The sequence below is a fragment of the Zootoca vivipara genome, chromosome 6 (assembly GCF_963506605.1).
Source record: "Zootoca vivipara chromosome 6, rZooViv1.1, whole genome shotgun sequence".
Taxonomy (NCBI): domain Eukaryota; kingdom Metazoa; phylum Chordata; class Lepidosauria; order Squamata; family Lacertidae; genus Zootoca; species Zootoca vivipara.
In genome coordinates, this window is record NC_083281.1 from 12,896,078 (window position 1) to 12,908,635 (window position 12,558).

A 12,558-nucleotide genomic window follows, 5' to 3' on the forward strand; every position below is an offset into this window, starting at 1 on the left:
GTTTTGGTACAGAGATGTCAAGGTTTGAAAAAGATCTGTTGGAAAATAATGTGAAATTACTTTCAAAAATGAATGAATTACTTTTAGAAAGGCTCACTAAAGATGAAGAAGTTAAATCAATAATGATACACCGGGCAAGAGATTTTGCTTACAATATACAGTTTTTATCATGGGAAAAGTCATGGAAAGAGGATCTGAAGTTTACAGCCTGCTGTTCGTTGAAAGAAAATTACATGAAAATGAGGTGCCGTTGGTATCTGACAACCAGAAAATTGCGAAAATGTATAGAACCAGTTCAAGTGTGTGCTAGAAATGTAAAAGGAAAGAGGGTATTTTTTTATCAAATGTGGTGGTAATGTGGGGTGGTAAAAACTTTCTGGGAAATCATATACAGTACAACAAGCTGAAAAAAGCAGTTTTTTTTAGATTATAGGTGAGGGACGCAGGTGGCGCTGTGGGTTAAACCACAGAGCCTAGGGCTTGCCGATCCAAAGGTTGGTGGTTCGAATCCCTGCGATGGGGTGAGCGCCCGTTGCTTGGTCCCAGCTCTTGCCAACCTAGCAGTTCAAAAGCACGCCAAAATTGAAGTAGATAAATAGGAACTGCTATAGCAGGAAGGTAAACGGCGTTTCCGTGTGCTGCTCTGGTTCACCAGAAGTGGCTTTGTCATGCTGGCCACATGACCTGGAAGCTGTACGCCGGCTCCCTTGGCCAATAACGCAAGATGAGCGCCGCAACCCCAGAGTCGGTCACAACTGGACCTAATGGTCAGGGGGTCCTTTACCTTTACAGGTGTGGAACTACCAAAAGATAATAAAAGACTGTTTCTGTATGCCACCACAGCAGCAAGAATGCTTGTAGCCCAGAGATGGAAAGAAGGAGAAGTACCGATCGGAGAAGAGTGGCAGACCAAGATGGATGGAATATGCTGAAATGGCAAGACTGGCGGGAAAGATCAGAAATCAGGAAGACCAAGTATTCTTAAAAGACTGGAATATTTGAGAGACCACTGTAAACAGTTGGAATCATTGGCAGGAATACATTGAGACTTGCAGAGTAACATGAACTTTGGGTACCATGATTATAGGCCTATAATAGATCACAGTAAAAGATACAGGAATAAAATTTAGAATTGCAACCCCCAGAGGGAGGGGGGAGGTCTGAATAATAATAATAATAATAATAATAATAATAATAATAATAATAATAATAATAATATATTTATACCCCGCCCATCTGGCCGGGTCTCCCCAGCCACTCTGGGCGGCTTCCAACAGAAAAATAAAACACAATAATCTATTGAACATTAAAAGCCTCCCTGAACAGGGCTGCCTTCAGATGTCTTCTAAAAGTCTGGTAGTTGTTTTCCTTTTTGACATCTGTTGGGAGGGCGTTCCACAGGGCAGGCGCCACCACCAAGAAGGCCCTCTGCCTAGTTCCCTGCAACTTGGCTTCTCGCAACGAGGGAACTGCCAGAAGGCCCTCGGTGCTGGACCTCAGTGTCTGGGCAGAATGATGGAGGTGGAGACACTCCTTCAGGTATACTGGACCGAGGCCATTTAGGGCTTTAAAGGTCAGCACCAACACTTTGAATTGTGCTCGGAAACGGTTTGAAAGAACCTCTTTTTTATTTTTGGAATGGTTATGTTTGTTGTGTACAATCTTTCTGTAAAACCAATAAAAAACTTATATATATAAAAAGATTTTGGTGAGGGTGGCTCACCTAAGGGTCTGCACCGGGGAGGGTTTTTGAGGGGGTGGCCACACCTCCTTTGCACCCCATCTCAACTACCGCAACGCATTCCACGTGGGGCTGCCTTTGAAAAGGGCTCGGGACGAAACCTCCCCTGGCACATTTTAGCTAGATGACGTTGCTGAGGGCCGGTTCCTGTCCAGACACCTCCTGAAGACGCCTTCAGCATCTCGCTCGCAGGCTTCTCTTAGTCGGGTGTAGCTTTTACGGCACAGCATGTGTTGCCAGCGCACAGGGCAAGGCAAGGATGGCAACACTCCTTGTGGGTGCTGTGAGGAGGCAACAGGTGGACTTGGCTCGCTGTGCCCCGTGGCTCCTGCTCCTCGCAGAGGTCGCCTGCCAGCGGCCGCGTTGGCCCTCTCAGCTAGGTGGGAGCAGCGGCTGGCGCTCCTTCAAGGGCTGGGCGGCATCCCAGCAGAGCCCGGGAGAAGGCGGAAGAGGGCAGGCTGAGGGGCCAAGCACAGCCCTTCCCTGGACGCGCAGCTGGCAGGTCCCAGGCAAGGGGCAGCTCTGCTCCACTGTGGGGCGCACCCCTTGCCCACGGACACCTGCCAGGAGGGAGGTCCTGGGGAAGTACCAGTACGGGCCTGGAAAAGTCCTGGCTCTGACTGCCAGGAGGGTGGTAGCCACGCAGCCTCAGCAAGGGAGCCTGACGTGGGGACACCGAGTTGCGCCCCCTCCGAAATCTCTGCCTGGGGCCACGGCCCCCTCGCCCCCCATGGCATGCCACTGGCTCTGGGACAAAAACACTGCCATACATTTCCTGGGAACCATTTCCAAAGTCTGCACAGGGTTGCAGAACACCAACTCAGAGCCGTAGCCAAGGGATCTCCTCGCAAGAGTCGCTTTTCAATGACTTCTCCCGATATTTCCTGCTCTGCCATCGGAGGAATTCTCAACGCTGTAAAATGCAAAGCCTGTCTGTAGCTACATAAGGCAGTTGCTTTGTGCAGGAGGGACTTTGCCCTCAATTTCATCTCATGAACTGCCCAGAGATCTTTGGGATTAATCTAATAAATAAAATAAATGAATTAGAATCATAAAATCATAGAGTTGGAAGAGACCACAAGGGCCATCCAGTCCAACCCCCTGCCAAGCAGGAAACACCATCAAAGCATTCTTGACATATGGCTGTCAAGCCTCTGCTTAAAGACCTCCAAAGAAGGAGACTCCACCACACTCCTTGATAGCAAATTCCACTGCCGAACAGCTCTTACTGTCAGGAAGTTCTTCCTAATGTTTAGGTGGAATCTTCTTTCTTGTAGTTTGAATCCATTGCTCCGTGTCCGCTTCTCTGGAGCAGCAGAAAACAACCTTTCGCCCTCCTCTATATGACATCCTTTTATATATTTGAACATGGCTATCATATCACCCCTTAACCTTCTCTTCTCCAGACTAAACATACCCAGCTCCCTAAGCCGGTCCTCACAAGGCATTGTTTCCAGGCCTTTGACCATTTTGGTTGCCCTCTTCTGGACACGTTCCAGCTTGTCAGTATCCTTCTTGAAATGTGGTGCCCAGAACTGGACACAGTACTCCAGGTGAGGTCTGACCAGAGCAGAATACAGTGGTACTATTACTTCCCTTGATCTAGATGCTATACTTCTATTATTAAGCAGCCAGATTGCTGACTGGGGCTGGTTAGAGAGCGCAGGCGAGCCCTTGTTGCATCAGATGTCAAGGAAATCAACGGCCACCTGACTCTTAGACGGCATCTGTATAGGAAGGTTCATAGAATCATAGAATCACATAATTGTAGTTGGAAGGGACCCCTAAGGGACATCTAATCCAACCCCCTGCAATGCAGGAATCTGAGTGGAAGCATCCAGGACTGATGGCCACCCAACCTCTGGAAGGAGAGTCTACCACCTCCTGAGGGAGACCGTTCCTGTGTCAAACAAATCTTACTGTCAGAAGTTTAAAATGTTCTGATGTTGGATGTTTTGCTGTGTTGGATGTTTTTAACTTGTTGGAAGTCATCCACAGTGGCGGGGCAGCCCGGTCAGATTGGTGGCATAGAAATAATAAATAGTTAATAATAATAAATATTATTAATAGCCCCACCACTCAGCAGTCAGTTTCCAGGCCCAACTCTGATTATGCCTTCTAAAAAGCACTACAAAGCAGAGGTCCAGGCTGTCTGGAAGGCCATATTCGCCCCAAACAAAGACCCTTCTCTCCTGCCACCCTCCTAGACTCGCTTGTTGGGGAAGCAGGACAGGGCTTTCTCGGTGGTGGCTCCTTCTGAGAAACAGCAGTGGATTGGGGGGCTTTTAAAAGTTCAGCAGCACCCCACATGACACCAGCATTTGGCTCCTTCCCGCCTCTCCTTGCCTGCCAACCTTGCAAGGGCCCTGTTGACTCGCACTTGCCTCAATCCACCCCTGCAGGCAACTTTGGAACTCCCTGCCTAGGGAAACCAGCCTAGCTCCCTCCTTGCTGTCTTTTATAGCTGTGGACATCCTTGTTCCTAGAGGCCTTGGGGAACTTGTTAAGGAAAGAGATTTTAAATGGGCCATTGCAGTTTTTACTGCTTGTATTTTTTCCCCTGTTGCTCTAAATTCAGGCATCCCCAAACTGCGGCCCTCCAGATGTTTTGGCCTACAACTCCCATGATCCCTAGCTAACAGGACCAGTGGTCGGGGAAGATGGGAACTGTAGTCCAAAACATCTGGAGGGCCGAAGTTTGGGGATGCCTGCTCTAATTCCATCAAAGCTTCAATTACTCCTTACCAGTTACTGGTATATTTCGTGTGTTTCTGGATTTTATCTGTACTGTTTTAACTGGCATCAGCCGCCTTGAGTCCCAATTTGGGGTGGGTGAGGTGGAGGTGGGATAATAATATTCCGATAATAACCCAGCTGCAGCTCAGACTTCTCCCATAGCGCCTCCTCCTGGGGGAGACACAGCCATACTGACAGGAGCTGAAGTAAAAAAACAAAACAAAACACTGAGAGGCAGTGATGGTGCAATGGTTAGAGCACCAGACAAGGACCTGGGAGAGACCAGGGTTCAAATTAAATAATCTACGGCCTTTTAAATCTTGGGGAAAGGGGCTGTTATTGCCTGATTATTTTATTACTATTACTGATATTACACTTTTTATTACATTTTTATTATTGGTGCTCTGCAATGTGCGTTTAATGTTGGACTGTGCCCCAGGATCTTTTGATAAAGGGCAGTCTATAAACTGAATAAATGAAAATAAATAAAATAGATCCCTTCCACTCGGCCAGGAAGCTTGCTGGGTGACCTTGGGGGACACTCGCTGCCCCTTAGCCTCGCCCACCTTGCAGGGTCACTGCAGGGATTGGAATCGCAGAATTGCCAAGTCGGAAGGTACCCCCAGGGGTCATCTAGCCCAACCCCCTGCAAGCTCCTTGGAGAGAGATTAAAGGTGCAAGAAAATGAATGGGCAAGGATGCGCCTGGTGAGAACCAGGTTTGGGGAATCCAGCTTAAGGCCGGGCTGGTGCCCCTTCTTAAACCCAACCCCCTCTCCCTTCCTCACTCCCCTCCGTACTCACCTCGCCCCTCACTGGCAGAAATGTTCTGTTGTGCCTTATGGTTTTATGCAGCTTTAAACCCCCCCCGCCCACCCTGAAAATAAAAAATAAATGACACGTTCAAAAGTTCATGGGGACGTTTGCCACGCTCAGTGTTTGGCATGTTGAGAAGGGTGCTTCGTTGGGGAAGGGGAGGCTGCTCTGGATGCCACCCGGAAACCTCAGTTTCTCCTCTGTAGCCTTGCTGGGCGCCCGTTGGCCAGGCCTCTGGGCTGCAGGAGAGGCCAGGAGATAGCCCCCTCCCCTTGACGCTCCCCCTGTGCCTCCACAAGCCCCACAAAGGAGACCCGCGACGTCCCTGCGAGGAGGGCCCTTGAGCATCAGTCGTCTCCACCCGGAGCTTTCCTTCGAAGCGGGTGCTGTATGGCAGGGAAACCCAGCGGGGTGTGGGCAATAAATGCGGGGCGGGGAGGTCACAGAAGATTCTCTTTTCTTCACCCCCCTCCAGAGTCCAGCAAGGAGATTCGGTACTCAAAATGGGTGGGTCTGGGGGGCAACCTCCTTGGTTTTGCGGGGCCCCCCAGTTTGCTGCAGCAGCCCCGCCTTGGTTGGAGAAGCCCTCCTGAGCGGCAGCGCCAAGCACCGAGGGACCCCCACCCCTAAAAGTCCTCGTGTTCAAGGGGAACAAGTGGGAGGCGGGGCAGGGAAGCCGAGTCTCGCCTTGCCTCCCACCTGTGAGGAGCCAGTGGGTTGGAGGGGCAGCTCCCGTAGCGGCTAAGGTGTCCTGCAGTTTCCAGTGCCTTGTTGAGAGGCAGCGCAGTTCCCATGGTGCTGTCGAGAGGCCGCCCAGTGCCCGCAGCGTTGCCGGGATGTCATACAGCTCCCCAAGGCCTGCTGAGATGTAGTGCTACGTCCGCAGGCAGGGCCGGTGTGTCCATTTAGGCGAACTAGGCGAACTACAGACCGCAGAGCTGCTAAGATTTAGGACGGTTCCCGCCGCGCTGCTGAGAGGCCCTACAGCGCCCATAGTGCTGCTGCGAGGATGCAGCCCAGTCCCATATGGTTGCCAAGATGTCGCACGGCTCCCATAGCCCTGCAGAGATGCATTGCAGCAGCACCCACAGCGCAGCTCAGACGTAGCAGATTGTGCCGTTAAGAGGCTCTACGGTGCCCACAGCACTGCTAGGACGCAGCGCGGCTCACATAGCGCTGCCGGGATGTAGCCCAGTCCCCATAGCGCTATGAAGAGGTGGTGCAGGGCCCACAGTGCTGCCAGGATATAGCCCAGCCCCCCAAGCACCTGGACGCAGCACAGTTCCCATAGCGCCACCAGGACGCCACCAAGGAGGAGGAGGAGCAGGGAAGGCAGAGCCAAGCGGTGGGGCGGGTGTGGGGGCGTGGCTTTGTGTGGGGGCGTGGCCTCCTCACATCAGGCTGCACTTGCCCTTGAGTTTGTCTGTCCTCTTCTGCTTGGAGGAGCGCTTGCCGTCGATGTTGAGGCTCATGTTGCGCTTCTTCTCCAGGTTGAGCAGCTCCTGGAAGAGCTCCTTGACGTTGTAGTTCATCTTGGCCGAGGTCTCCATGAAGGCGCACTTCCACTCCTTGGCGGTGGCCTCCCCCTCCTGCGTGGGCACCTCGCGCTGGGTCTCGTCGCACTTGTTGCCGACCAGCATGATGGGGATGCTCTCCACGCTGCCCTTGATGTGGACGATCTGCTGGTAGATGGGGCGCAGCTCCTCCAGCGACTGGCGCGAGGTGATGGAGAAGACCAGCACGAAGGCGTGGCCCTTGGAGATGGAGAGGCGCTGCATGGCCGGGAACTGGTGGCTGCCCGTCGTGTCGGTGATCTGCAGCGTGCACACGCTTTTGTCGCAGCTGATCACCTGCCGGTACGTGTCCTCGATGGTGGGGATGTACGTGTCACGGAAGGTGCCCTTCACAAAGCGCAGCACCAGGGAGCTCTTGCCCACACCCCCCGCGCCAAACACCACCACCCGGTAGTCGTTACTCTGCTCGGGCATCTTGGCAGCACCTGCGCCGGGAGAGAGGAGGAGGAGGGCAGGCAAGGTCAGCTTCAAGGAGCAGAGGCAGCGGGGCATAGCCGTCAGAGCAGGGGGTTAGCTGGGGGGGGGCGCCAAGGGGCCAGGCTTGGAAAAGCAGCCAAAATTATTTGCAATCGTAGGGGGTCTTCCAGTCCGACCCCTTGCGATGCAGGAATGGGGATTAAAACAAGGAGGGGGCAGGACCATGCAAACCGCCCTTTAGTGGGGATATAAGTTGCAATAAATAAAATATTGGAATAAATAAGGCTCAGGATATGCTCCCCCCCCCCGCCCCCAACCCCAGCAAAGATTCAAGGCAGGTCAAAGTGAAAGAGCGCCCCTCCTCTTCCAAATTCACTGGGCAAATTCACAACCCCCCCCCCCAAAAAATAAATCTAAGTCCAGTGCATAGGGTTGCCAGACTCAATAGAGGACGGGACTTCTGTGCCTTTAATTGCCCTGCTCTCTTTTGAGTCTGGAAACCTTAAAGAGAAACCAGCAGACCCTTGGCTTGGAAATTAAACAAAGGGCCTGCTGGTTTCTCTTTAAGGTTTCCAGACTCAAAAGAGAGCAGGGCAATTAAAGGCACAGAAGTCCTGTCCTCTATTGAGTCTTGGCAACCCTACCAGTGCATCACATTTCTGCATTTCAAGCGTGTAATTCCCCCCAAAAGGTGCATTTTGGGGTAAGCAATTCCCCCTAACACAATTTCTCACTGGCAGATGCATGGAGGCAGGGGTTTGCACAGGACGGATCTTGCCCTGTGGCAGCCCCACCCCCCACCCCCAAGCTGCTCCAGCCCCTCGGAGCAGACCTCTTCTGCTGGCACCATTTCAGGGTGGCGGGGGGTGGGGTGGGGTGGGGGGGAGAAAGAGCCAGCAGCTTGTCTGCCAGAAAAAAAACCAACCTCCCCACAAAAGCCCCACTGACTAATCTCTGGGAGGCGCTTGCAAAAAGAGGGGGGGACTCGCCTCCTTGGCAGCTGCTCCTTTTGAAACGGGGAAGAGGAAAAGGCAGGAAGGGCCGGGAGACACAGAGGCTGCATATCCTATTCATTGTTCGCCCCATTCAGTGTTTCCCCGTTCACCCCCCCTCATTTTTCTGCCCCCCCAAACCAGGTCATTCTCTGGGGTTGGCAATGGAGGAGAAGATGGGGAAGAGTGGAGGGCGGTTCATCATTCCGGCACAAAGTAGGAGCCGTCTTGGCAACAGGGAGAAAACCCGCAGTGCAGAATTGGGGAGGGGGGAGATAAAGGAGGCTTCTGCCCTCTGGAGGCATCTATCAGGGCAAAAGAAGCCCTGATGGGTGTGTCCTCTCCCCCCCCCCCCGACCCTGGGAGACACAGTGGCCAGGGGAACTCACTGCTACAGGAGGAAGCAGGGAGTGTCAGAAAAAGCCTCTTCCTGAATCATAGAGTTGGAAGGGACCCTGCGGGTCATCTAGCCCAACCCCCTGCGATGCAGGAATATGGAGCAGTAGAATGCCACAGGTCCCAGCCTTGGTATGAGGATGTCAGCTGGGTTGGGCTATAGAGGCTTGGCTAGCCTCACAGTGGCCAAATGCCCCCCCCCCGAGCCTCGAAGTTGAGATAGACTGCCTCTGGAGCTGGGGGCTCTGTAAGAAGAGCCTGGCTGCTGGGTCAGGCCCAAGGGTCATCTAGTTCAACCCCCTAGCCTAGCCTCTTGCAGGGACTTGAGGGTGGCAGTACTTCTCTCCCCACTTGCAGCTGCCAGCGACCGGCTTTTGGGGATAGATTGCTGCTGGGCATGGAGGCTCTCCGCAGGGGAGGGTCTGGCACACGGACCAGGCCAAAGGGGACCAGCCCCCTCTTCTCATAGCGGCTGACCAGGTGCCCAGCATGGGAAACCCGAAAGCAGGATCCAGGTACAAAAGCCATATCCTGCCTCCGACGGCAGAGGGCAGAGCATAGCAGCCACCAAAAACCTTGTCTCTAGTTCCCGTCAAGGAAATGGGTGGATGGTGGAGGAAAGAAGGGGAAATGTAAAGGGGAAATGGATTCTCAAATGTGGGAGGTTTAGTGGGATTGTAAAAAAGCAGTGGCAGAGACTCGTTGGGAAGGATAGGCCTTTTTGCAAAGGGAGCCAAAGCCAGAAGCCTGGAATTCCATTGCAAACCCATCTCCCTGCCCAGGCATTGGCGGGAATAATAATAATAATAATAATAATAATAATAATAATAATAATAATAATAATATCATGACCATTATTATGCGTATACCACCCGTCATCCACAGATCTCTGGGAGGTTCACAATGCAAAGCTCAGTCCATAGAGCATGAGACTCTTCATCACAGGGTTATGGGTTCAAGTCCCATGTTGGGCAAATGATTACTCCGCTGCAGGGGGTTGAACTAGATGACCCTGGGGGTCCCTTCAAACACTACGATTATATGAAAACCTGGTGCAAGCAGCTCCCGACCAGCACCCCTGTTTCCCATGCCTGCACGTGCCCCTGGGCTATTGTAGGGGCACGGGTGCAAAACCTGCCTAGGCTAACCGATGCCCTCCACCAGCCTGGATAGTTCAGTTGATTACAGCATGGTCTGATAATGCCAAGGTTGCGGGTTTGATCCCCTTATGGGGCAGCTGCATATTCCTGCCTTGGACTGGATGACCCTCAACATCATTCTTGCATTACCCTTCCCACTAGGCCACACACTCTCCTTTTTCTCCACTTGTGCTTCGAGCAGAGGCTTGGGTTCGATTCCTGGTGTGAGTGCTTCTCTCCTCCAAAACAATTCCCAGGTGGTGTCTCCAGGCGGGGAAACGTCTCCTTGAGTCTGAAAGCCCCAAGAGCTGCTGCCGGCCTGTGTGGGCATCGCTGGGTTTCCTGGACCAAGAGCCTGCCTCTGTCAAAGGCAAGCTGTCCTCTCCTGCTCTCAAAATCTGGGCTGCTTCCTCTCTCCATACCCAGCTGAGCCCTCGGACACCGGGTGCCAGCTGTCCTTGGTTGCAGGATCTGGCCTTGGCGGAGGCCGAGCACAGACTCGACTTGCCCGCCCCAGGTGGACATCCCATAATAGGATCAGCGTACCATGCTATTTCTGGACAGAGCTGCCGGGCGGCCATATGGCACCTTGGACACACCAGCAAGAGCAATTGAGCGGAGCTGGACGCAGGGAGGGGGGGTGGTCCTTTGCAATCCTGGTGCCTGAGTGGCTTGCCGCTGCTTGGGGGACCAGGAATTGAACTCAGGCCTCTGGGAATTGGGGGCTCAGCTACCCTGCCCCAACCCCCCCTAACCCAAAGCACCCCACTATCCCCCTCTTGTCTGCGGCTGCTGAATCCCAGGTTGGCTTGGACTAAGACCCCCTTGTTCGAGATCTGGCCTGGGTGGGTGGACAGAGTGGCATGGATCTCACCCTGCTGTGCCCACCTGGGTCCTGTGTGCAGCATCCGGCGAGACTTGGGGGTCAGGGAGGGGAATTTGCCGTGGTTTAGAGGAATTCTCTCTCTGTGTGTGAGTGTCCAGTTTGGGGGAGATCTAGAGTGGCTGTTCCTGGGGTTGGACAGATTTGGGATTGTGCTGCGCTGCTTTATCGCCCGCCAGTCTCCCTGTCTGAGCTAGCAGAGTCTTGGAGGGGTGTGTGGAGGACCCCAAACTTCCATGCAGAGGCAACCAGCTCTGGGGGGCTCAGGACTCTGTGACTTTCATGGGGCTGTGACGTGTCCCGAGCCCAACACATGTGTCAGGCCACACGCTGCCCCTTGCTCTCTTGTCTAGACAGGGTGATCTGAAAATGGGGGGGGTGTTAACGCCAGTCCCTTGTCATGGCCAGATCACTTCATGGAATCATAGAATCATAGAACCGTAGAGGTGGAATGGGCCCCTGAGGGTCATCCAGCCCAACCCCCTGCCATGCAGGAATCTCAGCTAAAGCCTCCAGGACAGATGGCCATCCAATCTCTGCTTGAAAACCTCTTAAGTAAGGGGAGTCCACCACCTCCTTTCCATGGTAGAAAAGCTCTTCCTGACAGAAAGTTCTTCCTGATGTTGAGTCGGAATCTCCCTTCCTGTAATGTGAAGCTATGGGTTCGAGTCCTACCCTCCAGAGCAGGGGGGGAAAACAAGCTTGCTCCCTCTTCCGTGGGACAGCTCTTGAGATACTTCTCTGGGGGCAATTCTGGCTGATATGACTGGTGCTCCTGTCGAAGCCCTGGCCAACCTCTGCAACACCTGAATGGCTCGGGCTATTGACACGATCGCCCTTGAGCCCAATCGCTCCCCTGGTATACTCCAGAGCTTAGGACGAGGAAACAAGCTGGGAGACAGCTTGAACGTAAGTGGAGGAAAGATCCGAATGAATACATCCGAACCCTGGTAAGGGCTCATTATTGAGCCTATCTAGTAGCAGTGAAGGCAGCAAAGAAGGGTCCATGGCATCTTCATCATGTCGTCTGGCAGAGCTGGCCCAAAGGAGGTGACAGAACCGGCGACAGCTCACTGTGACTTGTTTGCAAAGCATTTTGAGGATAAAATCGCTTGCCTCCACCAAGACCTTGACTGCTGTTATAGCAGATGAATCTCATGGGGGGGTCCAGAGCACAGTCTAGTCCTGTTGTGTTGGATGAGTTTCAGTTCGTAAGGCCCGAGGATGTGGACAAGATGCTTGGATCAGTCTGGGCAACCACTTGCACTCTAGACCCTTGCCCCTCTTGGCTGGTAAAAACCAGTAGGGAGGGAACAGTTGGCTAGGCCAGGGAGGTGATCAATGCCTCTTTAGGAGAGGGGGTGGTCTCTGCCTGTTTGAAGGAGGCCGTGGTAAAACCACTTCTTAAGAAACCTTCCCTGCCTCATCTCCCTTTCTTGGGCAAGGTTCTAGAGCAGGTGATCACAGACCAGATCCAGGCACTCTTGGAGGAAACTGATTTTCTGGATCCATTTCCATCAGGGCTAAGGCCCAGTTTTGGCACAGAAACTGCTTTGGTGTAGTGGTTAAGAGCGGTAGACTCGTAATCTGGGGAACCGGGTTCGTGTCTCCGCTCCTCCACATGCAGCTGCTGGGTGACCTTGGGCTAGTCACACTTCTTTGAAGTCTCTCAGCTCCACTCATCTCACAGAGTGTTTGTTGTGGGGGAGGAAGGGAAAGGAGATTGTTAGCCACTTTGAGACTCCTTCGGGTAGTGATAAAGCGGGATATCAAATCCAAACTCTTCTTCTCTTCTTCGCGGACGACTCTGGGGTTGCGTACTCATCTCGCTTTACTGGCCGAGGGAGCCGGCATTTGTCCGCAGT

At 53.1% G+C, this 12,558-nt stretch overlaps 1 protein-coding gene across 1 annotated transcript; it reads right to left on the reverse strand.

The window, feature by feature from the left end:
* Positions 1–5,796: 5,796 nt before the first annotated feature.
* DIRAS1 (DIRAS family GTPase 1) lies at positions 5,797–7,280 on the reverse strand. The gene has a single exon (XM_035119700.2). The coding sequence runs from the start codon at positions 7,278–7,280 to the stop codon at positions 6,684–6,686; it is 597 nt and encodes a 198-aa protein (XP_034975591.1). The 3' UTR covers positions 5,797–6,683.
* Between the last annotated feature and the right edge of the window lie 5,278 nt (positions 7,281–12,558).